At 39.7% G+C, this 20567-nt stretch overlaps 1 protein-coding gene across 1 annotated transcript in view; it reads left to right on the forward strand.

The window, feature by feature from the left end:
• LOC127416874 (transducin-like enhancer protein 3-A) overlaps positions 1-13170 on the forward strand; it is a 31835-nt gene extending 18665 nt beyond the window's left edge. The window contains exons 11-21 of the mRNA XM_051656459.1: positions 35-85; positions 545-697; positions 1359-1488; positions 1817-1980; positions 7687-7760; positions 8008-8257; positions 8742-8989; positions 9630-9777; positions 9872-10022; positions 10295-10371; positions 11030-13170. Coding sequence (XP_051512419.1) covers positions 35-85; positions 545-697; positions 1359-1488; positions 1817-1980; positions 7687-7760; positions 8008-8257; positions 8742-8989; positions 9630-9777; positions 9872-10022; positions 10295-10371; positions 11030-11137 — 1554 coding nt within the window. The 3' untranslated portion in view covers positions 11138-13170. The remainder of the gene's footprint in view (positions 1-34; positions 86-544; positions 698-1358; positions 1489-1816; positions 1981-7686; positions 7761-8007; positions 8258-8741; positions 8990-9629; positions 9778-9871; positions 10023-10294; positions 10372-11029) is intronic.
• The last annotated feature ends 7397 nt before the right edge of the window (positions 13171-20567 follow it).

The following is a 20567-nucleotide window of genomic DNA, read 5'->3' on the forward strand; positions in this document are numbered from 1 at the left end:
AGGACTAACTAGTGCATTAACTTTGTGTTTTCAGGACAGTGATGGAGACAAAAGTGATGATCTTGTGGTTGATGTGTCCAATGAGGTAAGAAACATATACAGTCTCAAGTAGGGAAAGATAAATATATTTGGCGGCATTGATATTTTTGATTCTGATTGGTTGAACGATGTTCCAAGGTGTTGATTTATTTTCTGTAACTACACAGCTTTTAGGAAGTTCCAGGTTTGTTGACCGCTTTACACATTTTTTCTGATCAAGCAACTGTAGCCTGGGCTTTTAAGCAACTTAATCAGTGGCGTACAAAACATTTTGGGGATGAAAACCTGATGTTGTGCGTATGGTTTAAAAATTATAATTGAGTCCAGACTTTTGAATTATTAAAAGGTAATGCACACCCAAGGTATAAATGCCACCTTACTACCTCGTGTTTGCATTCATTTTAGTTATTCATCGGTCCATCATCAATTATTCCTTACACATGTGATCTTATTTGAATGTTTACCTAATGTTTACCCCTTTTTTTGTTTTTGTTTTGTGCAATAGGACCCTGCCACTCCCAGAGGCAGCCCTGCCCACTCCCCTCCTGAGAATGGCATAGATAAGCCCCGCCCTGCAAAAAAGGACATGCCCAACAGTCCCGCCTCTGTGGCCTCCTCCGGCAGCACTCCCTCCTCCAAAAACAAGGAGCACGGTCATGTAAGGATCTCCCTTATGCTTAGATGCAAATTGCACAAATGGACTATGTTGCATTTAAGTCTTTCAGCTCTGTTTATCTGGATTTTGCAACTCTGATTTTAGAGAATCTGTGTCTGTGCCACTAAAGTACAATTATAGGATATGTTTAAGAAAAGGGTTTGATGGGAGAGAGAAGGGCGCTTAGCTAGGAAAGCTTAATTGCCTCTGATTTTCCAGTCTCTCTCTCTCTCTCTCTCTCTCTCTCTCTCTCTCTCTCTCTCTCTCTCTCTCTCTCTCTCTCTCTCTCTCTCTCTCAAATGGCTCAGAAGTGAATGTCTGTTTCCCAGCTTCAGCTTTAAATACATCTGTAAATGTCAGGGATAATGCATTCCCATAGCTGGATCAGTCTTGTCTTCCCTGCTAATAACTCAATGCATTTAACCATCCTGGGCCTCTGCATAAAAAAAAAAGATTAGAGGCAGAAGCAAGGGAAAGGATAAAACGAGCTTCATCTCCATTGTAGCAGTAATGGGTTTGGGGATAAATAGCAGGGTTTATAGTTTGTAGGAGTAGTGAGTTTGTCAGAGCTGGATTGGATCAAGTTCAGCCGGCACTCAAATCTTCTGTCTGGATGATGCCTCGTTGGGGGGGATTTTAACTGTTTCCTTTTTCACATCTGCAGAATGACAAATCCTCCACGCCTGGTCTCAAGTCTAACACCCCCACACCTCGTAACGATGCCCCCACCCCGGGCACTAGCACCACCCCTGGCCTGCGGCCCATCCTGGGCAAGCCTCCGATGGAAGCTCTGGGTGAGTTCATAATCAACGCCCGTAGCCTTTAGAGAAGATGTAGTTTCACACTATATGTCACCTCCCACAGTATATCACACAAACACAGCCAGTACTATAAACACATGGGAGTTCTTTGCATATGAATATAATCCAAAGCTTAAGCAAATTTTAAGGCTTGCCTTTTTACCAGAGCTTAAAGCAGCTTTCGGAAGACACGTCTTTTGAAGCTGCTCAGTGTAGGCAGGTCTTTGATTGGGATTTATTTCCCTGCTCCCGAGTTCAGCTCCTTTCCCCCATGGTTGACTGATGCTGATTTATGATTTGCTGTGTGTCTCTGTGCCTGCAGCCGCCCCTGCTCTGCGCACCCCCCTCTCCTACCCGACTCCCTTTGCCATGATGGGCCACCATGAGATGAATGGCTCTCTGACCAGCCCTGGAGTCTACGCTGGCCTGCACATCTCCCCTCAGATGAGTGTGGCTGCAGCCGCTGCCTATGGACGCTCGCCCATGGTGAGTGAGTGTGCATGTAAGGTTTGAGGATGCACCTTTAAGGTTTGGATAGGAAAAAAATTATTTATCTGCAGCACGACTCTTTTTCAAACAATTCTGGATCATTTGACATTTGACATTCATTATCAAAAATTTTAATTATTAATAAATGTAACGAAAGCGTTATTCAGATACGTGGTTATATAACCACATTTTGTACATTATGTGGAATCTTTACACATAATTTGGCAACAAGCTACCTTGCCAAAGATTGAACAACTGAAATGCATTGAAAATAATTTTGTAATCTGTTCTGTGATACCCTGAATCGAAATCAAATTGAGTGGTGAGAAGCCTAACGATTCCCACCCCATACACCAAAGGTTGCCTGGCCCCCACCTTACCTTTCTCTCCTCCATATCTTCCACTCATTTCTTTTCATTTTCTTTCACTATCGATCTCTCTCTTCCCCTGAAGCCCCTACCCCAAGAGTGGAGGAGGAGCTGGGGGTGATGTAGTGTGTGTGACTGGGTGTGAAATGAGCGTTACATTGACTGGGCTCTCAGGCTACCTGTCTGCCTGCAGTCTGATTGCGTCATCCTTTTGGTTAAATGGAGCTGGGTGGGAATTGTTCTTCTATGGTTGGATGTTAGTTTTATTTTTTTTTGCGTTGATCTAGTCAAGTTCAATGGATGGAATATGCAGTGATTGATTGCACAGGTGAGTAATCGGGGTCCAAAGTTGAAGAGTGAATTAACCGGCCGAAAATATTTCCTAATGGCCACAAAACTTAATTTGACTTTATTATAATAATAAAATAAAAATAAAAAATATATGTGTGTGTGTGTGTGTATATATATATATATAATTACACTACCTGTCACACTCATTCTTTATAATTGTTTTTTTTCTTCACATTTTAGAATAATAGTAAAGTCATCAAAACTATAGAATAACATTAATGGAACTATGGGAATTATGTCTGTGTAAATCAAAACTATGTTATATTTTAGCATCTTCAAAATAGGCACCCTTTGCCTAGAATTTGCAGACATGTACTCTTGACATTTTCTCAACCAACTTCTTGAGGTATCGCCCTGGGATGCTTTTTAAACAATATTGAAGGAGTTCCCATCTATGTTGGGCACTTATTGGCTGCTTTTCTTTATTATTTGGTCCAAGTCATCAATTTCAAAAACTTTTTTTTTTTTAATTACATTTTAGTTTTATAATGAAATAAATTAATATGTTGGCACAATTATATTTTTGTCTACAAAACTAATTTCAAATGTTTAAGCATACGCCTTCAGATCAAAAGATTTTTAAGATCATGAGAAATGTTTCAGTCAAGTGTTTCAAAAGTTTTGACCGGTAGTGTATATACACTGCGTGCCCAGTTATTAGGCAAATTGTATTCCTCAGGATTCATTTTATTGTTGAACAAACACAATGCTCTCAGTCATTCCAAAATGTTATTGAACCTCATACCTGAATGTTTAACAAAGAAAAAGTGTGTTTTGTCTTTCTCAGGGGAATATATAAGTGTGCACAATTATTAGACAACTAAATTACAAAAATAATTTCTCCCAACTCAATTGTTTATTCTCAATTTTAGAGCAACAAATAAGTAACACAAAATGACAATTAAATACAATTTTTGGCCTTTCAAAAATATTTAGTGACCAATATAGCCACCCTTCTTTTCAATAACTGCCATGAGCCTTCCATCCATGGGGTCTCAGTTTCTTGATCTGTTCACGATCAGCTTTCGCTGACCCAGCAACCACAGCCTCCCAAATGCTGTTCAAAGAGGTGTATTGTCTTCCCTCACTGTAAATCTCACATTTGAGAAGGACCCACAAGTTCTCAGTAGGATTTAAGTCAGGTGAGGAAGGGGGCCAAATCATTATTTGGGCATCTTTGAGGCTCTCGCTGGCTAGCCAAGGAGTGGAGTACTTGGATGCATGTGATGGAGCATTGTCCTGTATAAAGATCATGGCCTTCTTGAATGCTGAGGACTTACTTCTTCCTGTACCACTGCTTGAAGAAAGTACTTTCCAGAAAATGGAAGTAGGTTTGAGTGTTGAGTTTCAGTCCATCTTCGACTTGAAAAGGTCCAACTACCTCATACTTAATGATAGCAGCCCATACCAGTACCCCTCCTCCACCTTGCTCGCACCTGACTCGAAGTGGTGCCCTGTGTCCATTAGTGATCCAGCCATGGGCCCATCCATCTGGTCCATCAAGAGTCACTCTCATTTCATCTGTTCATAAAACCTTTGAAAAATGTGTCTTCATGTATTTCTTTGCCCAATCTTGATGCTTCAACTTGTGAATATATTCAGTGGTGGTCGTGTTTCAGCCTTCTTGACCTTGACCATGTCTCTGAGCACTTCTGGACACTCCAGGTAGGTTGCAGTTCTGGAATATGGTAGCATCGGAGGATAATGGGTTCCTGTTAGCTTCACGTTTAATTCTTAAATCTTTTGCAGTTAATTTGCGCCTTTTCTCCATGCGTTTGTTTGCGCCCCTGTTGACTATTCACAACAAAACGTTTGATTGTCCGGTGGACAAACTATTGAGGCACAAAAGCCTCAATAGTTTAGCTATTTCAAGAGTGTTGCATCCGTCTGAAAGGCATTTTACAATATTTTACTTTTCAGTGTCAGTTAAATCTCTCTTTTTTTTTTTTTTTTTTTTTTGGCTCATTTTACCTGAGGTAATGAAACTGTCTAATAATCATGCACACCTTGATATAATGTTTTTTTTTTTCTCTTCCAGCATGTTAAAATGTTATTCATATTTTAACTAATATTTTCACACACAAATATTTGGTGGTGTACCCCATTGAACCCTCAAAATGTGGTGTTGTAACCCATTTAACCTTTGTTAGTGTTAACTTGCTTCGTTAGTGAAACAATTAAATAATAAAAGAACAACAGCCAAGTTGTCCTTTTTTATGAATAAAAATTTAATGTCAGCATGTTACAAAATGTTTACCCTCATCGTTTATAGGCAAAAACTGAACTAAATGGAAATTTTCAATATTTTGTAAGTTGTAAGTCAAAAGTTTTTGAGAATGACCCATTTGCATTTTCAGTCAGTTCCTCGCAAAAATCTGTTGTGTGGAACATGGAACACAGCACATGAGTCATATAGACTACTGTTTACGGACCCAGTTATTCACTTTTGTTGGAAAGCGAAGTGCGTTTTATGGGAGCACACTACAATTGCGCATTAATTTCGTCATGAATGAACCAAGAATTGTTACTGTGAGAATATGTAGTTAAAGATGCTCATTGTTGTACTTGTAATAAGTGGTGTTTTATAAAAACAAATTAACTGAATGGTTAAAATATTTTTAATTAACAAAAATAATTTGTTTTAATGACATCTCGAGCATAGTCCTTGAAAACAAATAAAAATGTGCTTAAAGTCCTTGAAAGTCCTTGAATTTAACTTTGAAGCATCTGTACGAACCCTGTATACAGCTCTGGAAAAAATTAAGAGACCACTGCAAAATTATCAGTTTCTCTGGATTTACTATTTATAGGTATGTGTTTGAGTAAAATGAAAATTTTTGTTTTATTCTATAAAGTACTGACAACATTTCTCCCAAATTCCAAATAAAAATATTGTCATTTAGAGCATTTATTTGCAGAAAATGACAACTGGTCAAAATAACAAAAAAGATGCAGTGTTTTCAGACCTTGAATAATGCAAAGAAAACAAGTTCATATTCATTTTTAAACATCACAATATTAATGTTTAAACTTAGGAAGAGTTCAGAAATCAATATTTGGTGTAATAACCCTGATTTTCAATCACAGCTTTCATGCGTCTTGGCATGCTCTCTACCAGTCTTTCACATTGCTGTTGGGTGACTTTATGCCACTCCTGGCGCAAAAAGTCAAGCAGCTCGGCTTTGTTTGATGGCTTGTGGCCATCCATCTTCCTTTTGATCACATTCCAGAGGTTTTCAATGGGGTTCAGTTCTGGAGATTGGGCTGGCCATGACAGGGTATTAATCCTGTGGTCCTCCATCCACACCTTAATTGACCTGGCTGTGTGGCATGGAGTATTGTCCTGCTGAACCAATCCTCAGAGTTGGGGAACATTGTCAGATTATTCCAGGATAACCTTGTATGTGGCTTGATTCATGCATCCTTCACAAAGACAAATCTGCCTGATTCCAGCCTGGCTGAAGGACCCCAGATCATCACCGATCCTCCACCAAATTTCACAGTGGGTGTCTGTGAGACACTGTGGCTTGAAGGACTCTCCAGGTCTCCGTCTAACCATTAGATGACCAGGTGGAGGATTGGTAATGATCTGGGGGTGCTTCAGTAAGTGTTTAAAAATGAATATGAACTTGTTTTCTTTGCATTATTCGAGGTCTGAAAACACTGCATCTATTTTGTTATTTTTACCAGTTGTCATTTATAAATGCTCTAAATGGCAATATTTCTATTTGAAATTTGGGAGAAATGTTGTCAGTACTTTATTGAATGAAACAAAAATGTTCAATTTACTCAAACACATACCTATAAATAGTAAATCCAGAGAAACTGATAATTTTGCAGTGGTCTCAATGTTTTCCCAGAGCTGTGTGTGTGTGTGTGTGTAATATATATATATATAAATACACGTACACACACACACACTACCGGTCAAAAGTTTTGAAACACGACTGAAATGTTTCTCATGATCTTAAAAATCTTTTGATCTGAAGGCGTATGCTTAAATGTTTGAAATTAGTTTTGTAGGTAAAAAATATAATTTTGCCAACATATTAATTTATTTCATTATAAAACTAAACTTTAATTTAAAAAAAAAAGTTTTTGAAATTGATGACTTGGACTGAATAATAAAGAAAAGCAGCCAATAAGTGCCCAACATAGATGGGAACTCCTTCAATACTGTTTAAAAAGCATCCCAGGGCGATACCTCAAGAAGTTGGTTGAGAAAATGTCAAGAGTACATGTCTGCAAATTCTAGGCAAAGGGGACTACTTTGAAGATGCTAAAATATAACATAGTTTTGATTTATTTTGGATTTTGTTTAGTCACAACATAATTCCCATAGTTCCATTTATGCTATTTCATAGTTTTGATGACTTCACTATTATTCAAAAAATGTGAAAAAGAATATTATAATAAAGAATGAGTTTGTTTCAAAACTTTTGACTGGGGGGTGGGTGGGGGGTGGGGGGTGTGTGTGTGTGTGTGTGTGTGTGTGTGTGTGTGTGTGTGTGTGTGTATATATATATATATATATTAGTGACAAAAACTGTAAGCACATGATTTTGTTTCTCATATTTTTGTTCTGTTTGGCATAAAATAAAATATATTCCACACGTTTTGCCAATAGAAAATCTTTAGGCATTCAAGATCAACTTCTGATGGTAGATTTTCCACTTAGGTGTTTTTGATGGTTTTTGTTTTAAATCGCAATTGTCACTTACATCAGTGAGGATCAGTTCTGTTTGACTTAAACCTGATATTATGTTGCAGGTCCTAATAATGTGACTGGCTATCTGGCAAATTACTCCATTTGTTTACTTTTTTTATTCCAATTTTTACTCCCATTTAGTTCTTGATGAGTGTGAATTTTAGATCCTGTGCATAATGTTAAAATTGCACTTTGTGTGTGGTGTTTTTAATATGCATTTTAATGCAGGTTGCTGTTCTGATTATTCTGGTTGTATGTGCTGTTTTGTTTCTGCAGGCTGGTTTCGAACATCCTCATATGAGAGCTCCCGGCCTCCCTGCCAGCCTCACCTCAATCTCTGGGGGAAAACCGTAAGTGTCCAACAAACAAATGATCATGACTTACTCATAGCTGTTCTAGACCTCTCTCATTCTCACACAGTTTATTTAACAGTTATAGTAGAGTGCTTAAGAGCACAACCTTCTCCAGATCTTAATGACTCATTTCAGACTGCTTACTCCTATTGCTGTAATTAATTTAATTAACCCACTTCAATCAGCGGGCTGTTGACTACTAGATTACTAAAGAGGTCTCTCTCGCCCTGTCTGTTTGTCTCAGAGCGTACTCTTTCCATGTCAGTGCTGACGGACAGATGCAGCCTGTACCCTTCCCTCCAGATGCACTAATTGGTCCAGGGATCCCACGCCACGCCCGTCAGATTAACACCCTCAGTCATGGTGAGGTTGTGTGTGCCGTCACAATCAGTAACCCCACTCGCCATGTCTACACTGGCGGCAAGGGCTGTGTTAAGATCTGGGACATCAGTCAGCCTGGAAGCAAGAGCCCAGTGTCTCAACTAGACTGCCTGGTAAGGTCAAAACTATAATTGTGCATGATTGTTGTCTCTCTTATTGGTAGTATTACTCTGGCAACTGCCATTACCATTTAAATTCCTTCCAATTCTTTTGCTACATCAGCTAATACTTGTCTCTACTACTGTTCCACTGTTGCTGCTCTTAAATCAACAACTACTACTACTACTATAACTTTTATTAGAGTGTTAATAAAGCATATTATATGACTCTCTGTAATATTTTATTCTGACCAATTACTGCATTCTGCAGCCAAATATTTTTGTATAATGTCTGTTAAATTGTATAAATGACCACCGTCCCAGACAACAGATTTCCCACTCATAATGCATGTCTTGAGTGCCATTTAGTTGAACTAATTGGTCCATGTCTTACTTTTGAAAGGCATGTTATTGGAAGTTATTCTGACAAGGTTAGATGTCTTTGATCTAAATGTTTGGTGGTTTCTGTATTATCTCACATCATTTATTTTTTCTACAGAACAGGGATAACTACATTCGCTCCTGCAAACTGTTGCCTGATGGCCGCACTCTAATCGTTGGAGGAGAGGCCAGCACTCTAACCATTTGGGATCTTGCATCCCAGACACCCCGCATTAAAGCCGAGCTGACCTCCTCTGCGCCGGCCTGCTACGCGCTGGCCATCAGCCCTGATGCTAAAGTGTGCTTCTCCTGCTGCAGTGATGGCAACATTGCCGTCTGGGACCTCCATAACCAAACCCTTGTCAGGTGACCAAGATTGATTTTGGGGGAATTTACATTTCTTTTTTAAACTTTGATTTAAAGGGATAGTTTACCCAAAAAGGAACATTTTCTCATCATTTACTCACCCTCATGCCATCCAGATGTGTATGACTGTTTCTTCTGCTGAACACAAAGATTTATAGAAGAATATTTCAGCTTTGTAGGTCCATACAATGCAAGTGAATGGTGATCAGACCTTTTGTAATCACATATAGTCATAAAAGTAATCCGTATGACTCCCATATGACAGTGATAAATCCATATCTCCAGAATCGATATAATAGGTGTGGGTGAGAAACTGATAAAAAATCATTTTGTACTCTAAATCTCCACTTTCACTTTTACATCTGAAAGTCGAAGTGTAGATTTAGTGTGGAAAAAAAAGACTTAAATATTGTTCTGTTTCTCACCCACACCTATTATATTGTTTCTGAATATATGTATTTAAGTACTGGAGTCTTGGGAAGAGCTGATTTTCCTCAAAATCTTTGTGTTCTGCTGAAGAAAGAAAGTCATACACATCTGGAATGGCATGAGGGTGAGTAAATGATGGGAGAACTATCCCTTTAACAGAGTTGTTAAAACTAGGGTTTTCTCTAAACCAATTGCTTTGCATGATTTGCAGGCAGTTCCAGGGTCACACCGATGGTGCCAGCTGCATTGACATCTCTCATGATGGGACCAAGTTATGGACGGGTGGCCTTGACAACACAGTACGCTCCTGGGACCTCAGAGAAGGACGGCAACTCCAACAGCATGACTTCACATCTCAGGTTAGGCCACCACTCACCTACTTATGTCTTGCTGCTTTAAGCTATGCAATGCAAAAACCATGGTTCTCAGCTATGTCTGTTCCCCTAAATGCAGATCTTCTCGCTGGGCTACTGTCCCACGGGTGAGTGGCTGGCTGTTGGCATGGAGAGCAGCAATGTGGAAGTTCTCCACCACACCAAGCCTGACAAGTACCAGCTACACCTTCACGAGAGCTGTGTTCTCTCTCTCAAGTTTGCCTATTGTGGTAAGAAAAATCTAGTTTCACAGATATAGGGTGAAGGCAAGGATTTCAAAGTAAACAAACTCAAAATAAAAGATTAGATTTTCTAGATCCACTAGAGATTTTACACTTACTTGCAGCTGCTTAAATTGAAAGTTTTACAGTGGCATTTTTGTACAGCACAAGATCCTACTTACTGCTTTTCAGTTGAACAGAACCTTGACTGTCTGCACATATCTCCAATTTGCCTGTACTCTGAACAGAGCTCTAATTACATTTGATTTTCCCTTGACAAGGTAAATGGTTCGTGAGCACTGGGAAGGACAATCTGTTGAATGCATGGAGGACTCCCTATGGCGCCAGCATATTCCAGGTACAGAGATCAATACCAACTGTCTGCAGGAAATGTGTGGGCTGCCTGAGTCAGTAGAAAGGGCACAGTGACCGCTGGCTGACAGGCCTGGGCCTTGATCAGCGGAAATGGGCTGGAGTATGTCATTAACGCTGGGTGCTGACCACTTAGTGCGGATGTGGGTCCGCACGTGTAGCTCGCATCTACCAGCTTAAAGAGTAAATAATGATAACCCTTCAAGTGTTTATGACTGAAGGGGCTTGGCTCAAACACTAATGCATCGTTTGGTGGGGGGAAAGAAGTGCTTATACACATGACTGTCAGCATTTTCTTTGAGTAATAGAGGATGTCTGAATAGTTTTTTGGCACATTGAAGTTAAAATTTGAACTAGTTCATTTTACCAGATAAAGCAAAAATCCACTTGTGTCTGGGCATTACTTTGAAAATTGCTGTGACTTGTGTGACTTGTTGCTTGTAAAATATTTAATTAACCTAACTGTAGGCTGTTTGTGGTTGCCAATCAATGGAGCAATTTGCCGCATTAATATAGAAAGTGTTTATTTTAATTTTACAATTAATGTAATGGCTTTGAATGCACCTAATCTAATTAGAATTTAGAGTTGAAACCATCAGTTTTATAATGTGGATTTTTTTTCCTTCTCTCTTGTCTTCCCACAGTCAAAGGAATCATCCTCAGTCTTGAGCTGTGACATCTCAGCTGATGACAAGTACATTGTAACAGGCTCTGGAGACAAGAAGGCCACGGTGTATGAAGTGATCTACTAGACTGAGATGTAACAGCCTCCCTGGAGGAGGAAGGGAGGGACAGATGACTTCTCACTCCAGTGACTCTCCTAGTCAAATAGACAGGAACAGCCTTTGTCTGTCTGTCTGACTGCCTGTCTCATTCTCACTGACTATATTACTGACTGGCCTGGCCGCGGCTTGGACGAGTGGGCACTGGGGTGACCGGGACTTGAGCTGCCTGGACTTGGACATAAATGTGCAGCCCTACAGACCCCAAACACCTCCTCCACCGTGACCACACTCAGCCCAGTTTATATGGCACTAGAGAACATTGTCTCAATGTTTCTTTCCTTGCTGTTTTTTTCCATCATATATTTCTTTGATGGATTTTGTCTTTTTTCTCACTCTCTAAGCGGTGAGAATTATCCATAATGCATCGTGAAGCAGTACTTCGTTCTGAAACTTCATCTGCGTGGAGGCTATGTGAAAAGTGTACATAATGGAGTATTAAAATGCCTTTTATAGATTTCTATTTTGGTGTTCAGTTACAAATGTGATGGTTCTCTCTCTCTCATTCTCTCCTTGATGCCTCGTTTCCCCTTTGAGGTTTGGAAATTAGATTAAGACGTTTTTTTCTAAGGATATTCTATTCTGTTTTTTCCCCCTTTGAGAAGTTCATTTTCCAGGCTGACCTTTTATGGAAATCTAATTTGCTTTTTCCCCCCTCCCTCCTGAAAAACAATTTTGAGCTAAATTGCATTAGAGGCATTTTTGTAAAATGTCCTGTGGCATTTTTTTTTTTTTTTTTTAGTGGCTTACACCCCATTGCAAAGCACCTGAGACTGCAGTTTAGGCTCCATAGGAGGGGCAGTTCAGTTCTCCAACAAACCTCAATGAAAATCAAAACCCTGCCTTCTGCAAGCAGAGAGTCCCTCTTTTGGGGGACAAGACCTGGATTTTGAATTACGATTGTATTTACCAATTAGTAGAGGACTATTCTCAAACTTGTCTCTTCATTGTGCTTTTGTATGACCAGGACATGACAACTTGTCTTGTAGTGGAAGGCTTGAAATTTGGATAATTTGGTTGTTTTCCTCCCCCTTCCCGTTCCTGAGTCCCAGTGACATACACTGTGGTTTGTGTGCATAGTGTTTCATGTACAGGAAGCACATGGTAAAGGTAAAATGTCTGCAGATAAGCCAAACGGACCATAAAACTCTTGCCAAGAAATTTACTAGATGTCCAGCTTGTTTATATCGTCACACTGTTAGCGTCCCCCTCCCAAAGCAAGAGCAAAGAGCTGGAAGAAACGGACACTTCTCAAAACACACCAAAGTATGTAGCAAACTGTGTTGTCACTGAATATATGTACAGTTGTTGATAATTCAATAAACTGTTTTTGTAAAAAATGAAATATTTAAGAATGCCTTCTATCTCTCTCTGTCTGTGTTGTAAATTAGTTTCCCAGTGCCTCACGTTGGCCTCTTCAGTGGCAGTATTGTAATGACACATCAATGGAGAGCAGAACTTCAAGCCACTTAAGGGGGAAGCATGATGCAAACCTTGTTCTTCGGCCTCTGAATGTTCTGTTGGTAGTGGAGCACTCTTATTAGGGGGTCAGCTGAGATTAATGCCCTCTCCAGCCCTTATTTTCTGTCTGTTCATGTGTATACCGAGGGGCTCTCTTTGAGAACTCCCTCGTCTGTTTAGTAATGTTTTTGTAAGATTATAAAAGCAGAGGCGGATGGTTTCGGCTCTGAAATGGTCTCTCTGCTCAGTCCCCTCTCTTTAACTCCCCTTATATAGACACAAGTGTGCATTTCCTGAGTGCATCTATAAAGCAGCCACTGTGCACTTCTGGAACTTTCTCTCAATCAAGAGGTTGAGGGGCCGTACAGGGATGAAAGGGTTTGCTCCTGAGTGCATGACACTGGACGAGTAGAAGGGCTGTCAGCCATTTCCATCCCTTTTCAATCTGTTGGCGATGGAAAAGACTTTTCATTTACATTTTGTATTTCTTATTGTCAATTAAAGGAATATTGTGGGTTCACAAAAGTTAAACCTAATCAGCAGTAGTTGTGTCATAATATTGATTACCTCAAATTATTTTCGACTACTCCATCCTTTTCTTTACAAAATGCAAACAAATGGGTTACAGTGAGGCACTTTTACCAACCTGTTCTGTGTAGTTATATCCAATTTTACAACTTCGTTATTGTGGCAATGTAATGCTGTAAAGCCTAAGACAACAGTAAAAACAAAGATCTAACAACTTTAGGGTCCAAACATACTTTACGCAGATACGAGCACTTTGCCAACGCGTGGTCCCGTTGTGCGCTCTTGCGTTGCTCTTGCGGTTACAAACTTTGGACCACAAGGGGGCGAAACAGTTTTTTAGGCACCACAAAACTGGATGTGGTGGAGTCAACATGTCAATTGAGGAGTGTGCTTTTGTATTTGCTGAAAAGACAACCGAAAAAGATGTTTGTATAATCTAATTTTTCCGTCCAGACTCTCCTCAAATTGCTGCTCCGCCTTGACAGTTTTTAATTGAAAAAAAGAAAATGCACTGTAGCGCCCCTTGTGGCAACGCTGAGAATACTGCTCATACTTGCATTAGGGTATGAATTGCTCTCTGACACATTTCACAACACAACGACGCGTGAGATTGAGCTTGCGTAGCAAGATGCGTCTGCGTTCACGTACTTACGTAGAGTATGTTTGGGCCTTTACAGCTCAAATAATACATGTGTTTTAACAGAACAATTAATGTAAGTGCTTTTATAAAATTATAATCTTTACATTTCTGCCTTTTATCCCCTTTAAACATTGGCCACATTCACTTCCATAGTAAGTGTGTAACTGTAATCTTGAGTTTTGCTTTGTTTAATAAAACGATTTATCTCTTCTTTAATCATGTTCTGTAAGTCTTTATAGATCTGTCATCTCGGTTTCAAGAGAGGCTTGATCTATGTTCGTTGATGTAATAGAGAAAATCCATTTTCAATACTCATGTCTTTCAGTTGATTTCTAATTGAAAAAAATCTTGCATGTTTATTTTTTCCTTGATCATGCAAGTAAGGAGAGCTTCACTTGTAACATGATTGCCAGGGTGGACATGATCCCACATGTACATGGCATCGGAAGTATTAAGACTGTGGTTGCCATGGAGACAGATCCATTTTCTCTGCTTTCCAATCTCCCCTCCACCTTGTTCTCTCTCATTTTCTCCTCTCTATCCTTCTCCTCTCTGGCTGTCTCTCTCCTGGGACCGATAAGCATGAGGACAGGTTTCTCTGTTTACTTGACACAGTAGGGCCCTCCAATCCCTGAGCAGGGCTGACCCTGATAACACTGCCTGTTACAGCAGCAAACCACTGACAGTTGATAAGATGTACTGCAGTCGTCTCCCTTCCCTTCTTTCTCACTCTGCCCAGGATAACCACAGCTACACACGCTGTGTTCATTTGGATTAGTGTGGATTCAATTGGATTATTCCTCCTGTGTTCAGAATGTTGATGTCCAAATGCATAGCACTGTTGGTCTAGTACTTCTAGGTTGGAGGAATGAACTAAATGTCATAGTTTTCCTGACCTGGATCATGTCATCTGGCAACATTCCACCTTGCTGTTCTTGTGAATAGCCCACATTCCTGAATGTTTATCTCTTAAACAGCTGACCTGTGACCACAGTCATATGACAGCCCTTTCTGTCCTCTTGACATGTGGCTAATATGCCTTGATCAGAGTCACAAAGTGTGGTCATAAAAGATGAGGTATTTTGAACTAGGCTGTCAGGCTCAGGCTTTGTATTCCTTCCAAGTAAGCACTGAATTCCAGGCAGTAATTAGATGTTGTCAGTAATTAGATTTGTATGATACGTTTGTCTGAGAAGGCACCGGCACTAACTTTGATGTCAAGATAAAGACATGCACAAGGGTGCTTTTATGGCGCATATTAAGCCTACACGGTAATTACATTCTCACACAAATATTGAGATTTTAGGCCCAGCTGGTGGTTAAAAAGAGCACGCTCATTTATTGAAGCGAGAAACCGCTAACTGTGTGAAACAAATGCTCTGTTTTTATTTTAAAGCTTACTATACATAGACTGATTCAAATTGTAAAATAATTACTTACCATTATCTAGATGTGAGGTTACAAATTAAGACTATACCATTTCTTCGTCGTTATGTCTTGATGCACTAGTGGATTTTTTTTTTCTTTTTTTTCATGTCTTTCAGTGGTAAATTATTGTTAGGTATTATTGGGGCCACTAGCAACCATAAATGCAGTGTAAACTGAAGCAAATTCTTGTAAAACAGACTCCAGATTGTTTAAGCTTGTTCCAATTTTAGCATGGAGTTCATGGACAATATGGAAATGCTTAGGTGACCAAGGTAGTTCACAGAATGTGTTCTATTCAGGTCATAACTATCTCTAATGGAATTTTAAGAGGGGTTGATCCAAGCTGAACACTGGTTAATTTCAAATAATAATGGGTGCATATGTGTGTGCCTGTGTGTGTTTAATCCCTTTACATTCTTTGTGGTTTAACATCAGACTTTTTTGTTGTTGTTGCAATGAAGTTTGAAAGATCAGTCCCATAACCCTCTGATTTAAGTTTTGGACACCATTCTTTGTACATATTTTTATGTGCAGGCAAATATTCTTCCAGAGTGTGTTTTCTGACTACCCTCTGCATCTGAACATTGTTACATGAGAAAGTCTGCTCAGATTTGCTTATTCATGGAAATTCTTTATAAGGCTCAAATGCTGAGTTATGCAAATTTGCAGTGGCAAAACTGCCTGATTTGCCTTCCCCAAGGTAGCTGTGGTTAATGGACCATCCAGACGCACAAAGCATACATTCAAGGGCGTATGTGGTCTGTCAAATATATGTTTATTTAGGTGAGAAGGCAAACCTAAAGGCAAGGGGGTCTTGCATACTACTTTGTCTTGTACTTTGCCTAACAAGCTAGAGCAGTCACTCCTATAGCTGGCATCACACTATCAGAATTTTTTAGTGATTTTCAGGTGTGAGCTTCATTAACTTAATTGCCGGTCAGTAGGTGAGAGATAGAATGCGCATTAGCGTCTGCCAGCAGGAGGTCATTAATTACTTGGCCATCAGGACTCCCTGCTGAGTCACCCAATTTTTTTCTCCTAAACCTAAATGACTAATGAAATCAGAACATGGAGACACAGTCTGTTTTTATTGAACGTAATTTATTTTCTCACTGAAAGCTGCATATGGCCATACACATTCTACGGCAAGGCTCAAGTGGATAAATACACAATCACGCACTTTCACAAGGTAAAGTTACTCTATGAATCGCTGCCCAAATTTTTCTTTTTCTATTGTTTATACTCGTGCAGTACTCCTGTTGTTATTTCGGTGAGCTCCACGTGACACAGAATCGGAGAGTTGCAATGAGTACTGTACGTTTGTCACCCCTTCACCATTCTTAATCGGCGAGTGTGTCATACCTTCTACTGAAGAGAGCGAGATCTCAGCAAAACAGTCAGCATGTGTGACACCCTCAGCCAAAATTTAGTTGTTTGGAGTCTGCTAGTGTGGTGCCAGCTTAAGACACCATTTAATATTCTGGGTTCAGAGTACATTTGCTTCACCATGCCACTCCTCCACACAGAGTCAGTAGAAACAAGTGATCAAACATGAAAATAACGGACCTGTACACTTGAAACTGGCAGTTTCTGTCAGAGTCTGGCTATGCTGGGATATAAAATGTTTATAATAGTTGTTACACCCACAAGTAAGACATCTTTATTCAAAGTAATCTTGGCAGATGTTAATCCCCCCCACCCCCCAGGAGCTCAGACTATTTTTCATAGGTCTTGTAAGGTACTGGACAAAATATTGGAATTTTTGTTTTGAATCCTACAGTACTTATTTAAATGGCAACGTTTCTTTGCCAATGGTAACTGTGTCCTGAGGCTATTTCCCAGTAACTGATGCATTATTTTTCTAATTGAGCTTTAGTGCATTTAGGTATTCCCTTTCAGTAGCTTGGCAATTAAACTGCAATGTCAACACCTTAAAAAAACGCTTTTTTTGTCTTGCCAGTTTTGCAATTATAGCCCCAGGTAATGGTTATGCGTACTCCGTGCTTATGGGTCAGTAAAGTGAGTTGGTGTTTGTAATGAATGATTACGCACCTCACTTTTGGCCCGTTTTCATGTTTTGTGGTTTAATGGATGATCAGATGCCTAGCTTACCCTATATGGACAACTGCTCTTATAGTCTACAGGTTCTCTTTTAGCATTACCAATGTCAGCTCACTTACACAAGCTAATTTTGACTCATCAGCAGCAATGCAACTTTTAATAGGCTTAGACACGGATTGACGGTTTGTTCTAGTACACATTTTTACACTGTGTACAAGCCCACCAGGGCTCCTACATAAATAAAATAGGTTATACTGTTACATTTCAAAGACTACGTACTGTTTAGTATTACAGTACGTACACCACAGATCACTACAACATAGAACATCACATTAAATTAATTGAAACATTGTCCTCTCTGTTTGCTCTGGATAAAATGAAATGGATATTTATTTTACAGAGACAAATGTTCTTTCTCTTAGATGAGCGAAGTGGCAGTATTGCAGGGTTTTTTTAGCAGGTCAACAGGCGGATTGGAATTCAGGAGTTTGCAAAAATTAAATATAATGAAACATAATACATTGGTGGTAAAGTATTATCCTTTATCTTTAATGTATTTTAGGTGGCCTATGTAAAAGTTATTTTTTATTTTTTATTGTAAGGATACTTCTCTTAAGTGGATCTTTTGATTTTGCCTCTGATTAGAGTCTGGCAAGGCCAAATGCCTTAGTAACTGCCTGACACTTTGCTCAACAATACCAAATTATTGTTAATCGTTATAGTTGGAGCAGTTGGCGTAATGTTGCAAAACTTTGCCTTTCAAATCAGAACGAAGATGACTGCCAATCTGATCTTCCAAACCTCAATGTGCCAACAAATCGAGTGTTATTACCAGTAGAATGCCACATATTTAGCTGAAGAAACCATGTGTCAGATGTGAACTGTTCTTACCAATTTCTTCTTTTTGATTTCCCTCAAGACTTATGTAAGACCATTTTAGGGTCACTTTAACTGACCTCTCTTGGACTGCAGTTCATGCTGGGTGGAGTACTCATCTACCGACACAGTATTTGTGGCTGTGGTAAAACCTCTCTAGGTGCCCTGTCTGATTCATTGATGCATCTGTCATCCCCTGCCTCTCTTGCTGAACCAGACTAAAGTAGAGCACGCTAGATTGAAAAGACAGAGGAGCAATCTTTTAAATGGATCTCTTTTTGAAAATATATTATGACATAATCATGTTTTCTTCTCAAAGCCCAAGGGAAGGCTGTCTGTCTCACTCCGGCCTTCCCTTCACTCGCCTTCCCCTGAACAAAAAGAAAGGGAGGGGGAGAAAAACGTGGTTGTGTGCTAATAGAACCCAGAGGCACTCTGAAACCTTAGACATTCTGCTTTTCTGCTCTCAGTTGGGAGATTAAAGCAGGGGAAACGTTACAGGAGGCTGGATAATTGCCTCTGTGTCTCCAGCAGACAAAAGCCAACGCTTCGACAATTCCCTGTGGTAAGTCGTCAAGAGAGGTTCAAGGATCCTTCAAGGCTGCAGCAAATTGTATAGTCCTGTCTAACAAACTACCAATCTCTGGATATTATGAGGCACCCATACAATCCTGGTCGTAATGACAGCTTGCACTGCAATAATGGAGTGAAAGTACAAAATGCAGTTTTTTCCATTTTCCTTTTTTGCGAGCACACTTCAAATGAAAAACAAAAAGCTACACTGGCTACTTTTTATACATTTCATTATTCCCATTTGTATTTTGATTTATGTATGTATCTCAGACTCTCTTCTTCTTTTTTTTTTTTTGTCTTTTTTTCAAATATTCGTTATAACTGTGATGGGAAAAAACTAGCTGCTGCCACCAACAGGTGATTGCAACCTTTTTCCCCAAAGGACCACTATGCCTGCCTCTCTTTGGTGGTGGCTACAAATTAACATGGGTTTTTTTGTGTGATTTCTCTCTCTCACACATTTCCCCCTCCCTTCATATCTCTCTCTCGCTTTTTCCTTCTCCCGCTCTCACGTTTTCCGATTGATCCTTCACTACCTGCTTCACGCCCCATTGTCAGCAGCAGCAACCGTGTTGTCTGGCTCAAAGCACCCCTTTTTGTTGGTTTGCTTCATGTTTAGAATTAGCCATTTGACAAGAACAAAAGAAATTAATTGGTGGTTTAAGCCCTAATGAGACAGCTTTGAAATTAACAGGGCTCATCAATGGAAACAAACAAAATCCTTCAGGGCTGTTGTTGAAGGAGCATTACTCTGACAGAGCTTTTGACACGATGATGAATAGCAGGTCAGGAGAGACCATCTGTGCTTATTTAAACCCCTGCAGGAGAGGAGAGGGATTGTGGCCTGGCTGGAAGAGATGGTGAAAAAAAGAAGGAAAAAGGGAGTGGGAGAAGGGGACTGAAAATAAGCAGAGAAAAGCCTCAAATTCACCAGCTTTATTCATCGCCCTTCAGCATGACACCACTGCCCAACTAGGGCTACAAAGGAAATAAAAAGCACTCACATTTGCATGTGAAAGATTCAGGGACTCTGACTATGCATCCAGAAAGCCAAAGAGTTCTGATTTCAAGGGATATTTAACCTCCATTCAGACTGCAACAAAGGCTTGGCTGTCAGGCTAAGAGCCTCAGCTCAGGCTGATTGGGGATGGGGGAGGGAGTTTGGGATCACAGGCCTCATTTGTCCCCCATCTTTACTCTGCCCTGTCTCTATTCACAGAGGAACTCTATTTCCTAACTTGCATCCCTCCCCTCCATGGGCACCAGGCCCTGCATTCTTTTTAGCTGCTTTGTAAAGGATTGAAGGCATACATTTGAGACATGACATGACTAAAATATTCATAATCAGCCAGTCAGATGTGGTATCTACAGATGAAACCAGCATTTAAGTGAGTATTTTGTCACGTGATGGGGACAGGTGCTGAAACAGTGGAAATGGTGGCAAAAATGCCCTATATAGTGATTCTTTTTATCTGCTTTCTAATATTTAACATATTTCATAATATTCTATTCTAGGCCTTTCTTGTTAGGTTTAACATGGTTTTTGTTAGAGCTGGCACTGTAGCTGTAAGATTAATTTTATATTTGCTGCCTTAGAGGCAAGTGTTGTTTAATGTGTGTGATATGAAATTCCAAACTTGTAACAGGAAATGCATTAAAATCTACTGTGATAGTAGATAGAGACCCGTGTAAGCTATCACATGGTCCAGCAAATTATTCAAAATGTGTTCTAGGAGAGTTTTTATCATGATATTGCTACTTTTATGTTCGACATTGATTTAATTTGATAGGTAACAGACATAAATGTTCAGATTGAGATTTATTAATTGATTC

This window comes from Myxocyprinus asiaticus, chromosome 26 (genome assembly GCF_019703515.2).
Source record: "Myxocyprinus asiaticus isolate MX2 ecotype Aquarium Trade chromosome 26, UBuf_Myxa_2, whole genome shotgun sequence".
Classification (NCBI taxonomy): Eukaryota; Metazoa; Chordata; class Actinopteri; order Cypriniformes; family Catostomidae; genus Myxocyprinus; species Myxocyprinus asiaticus.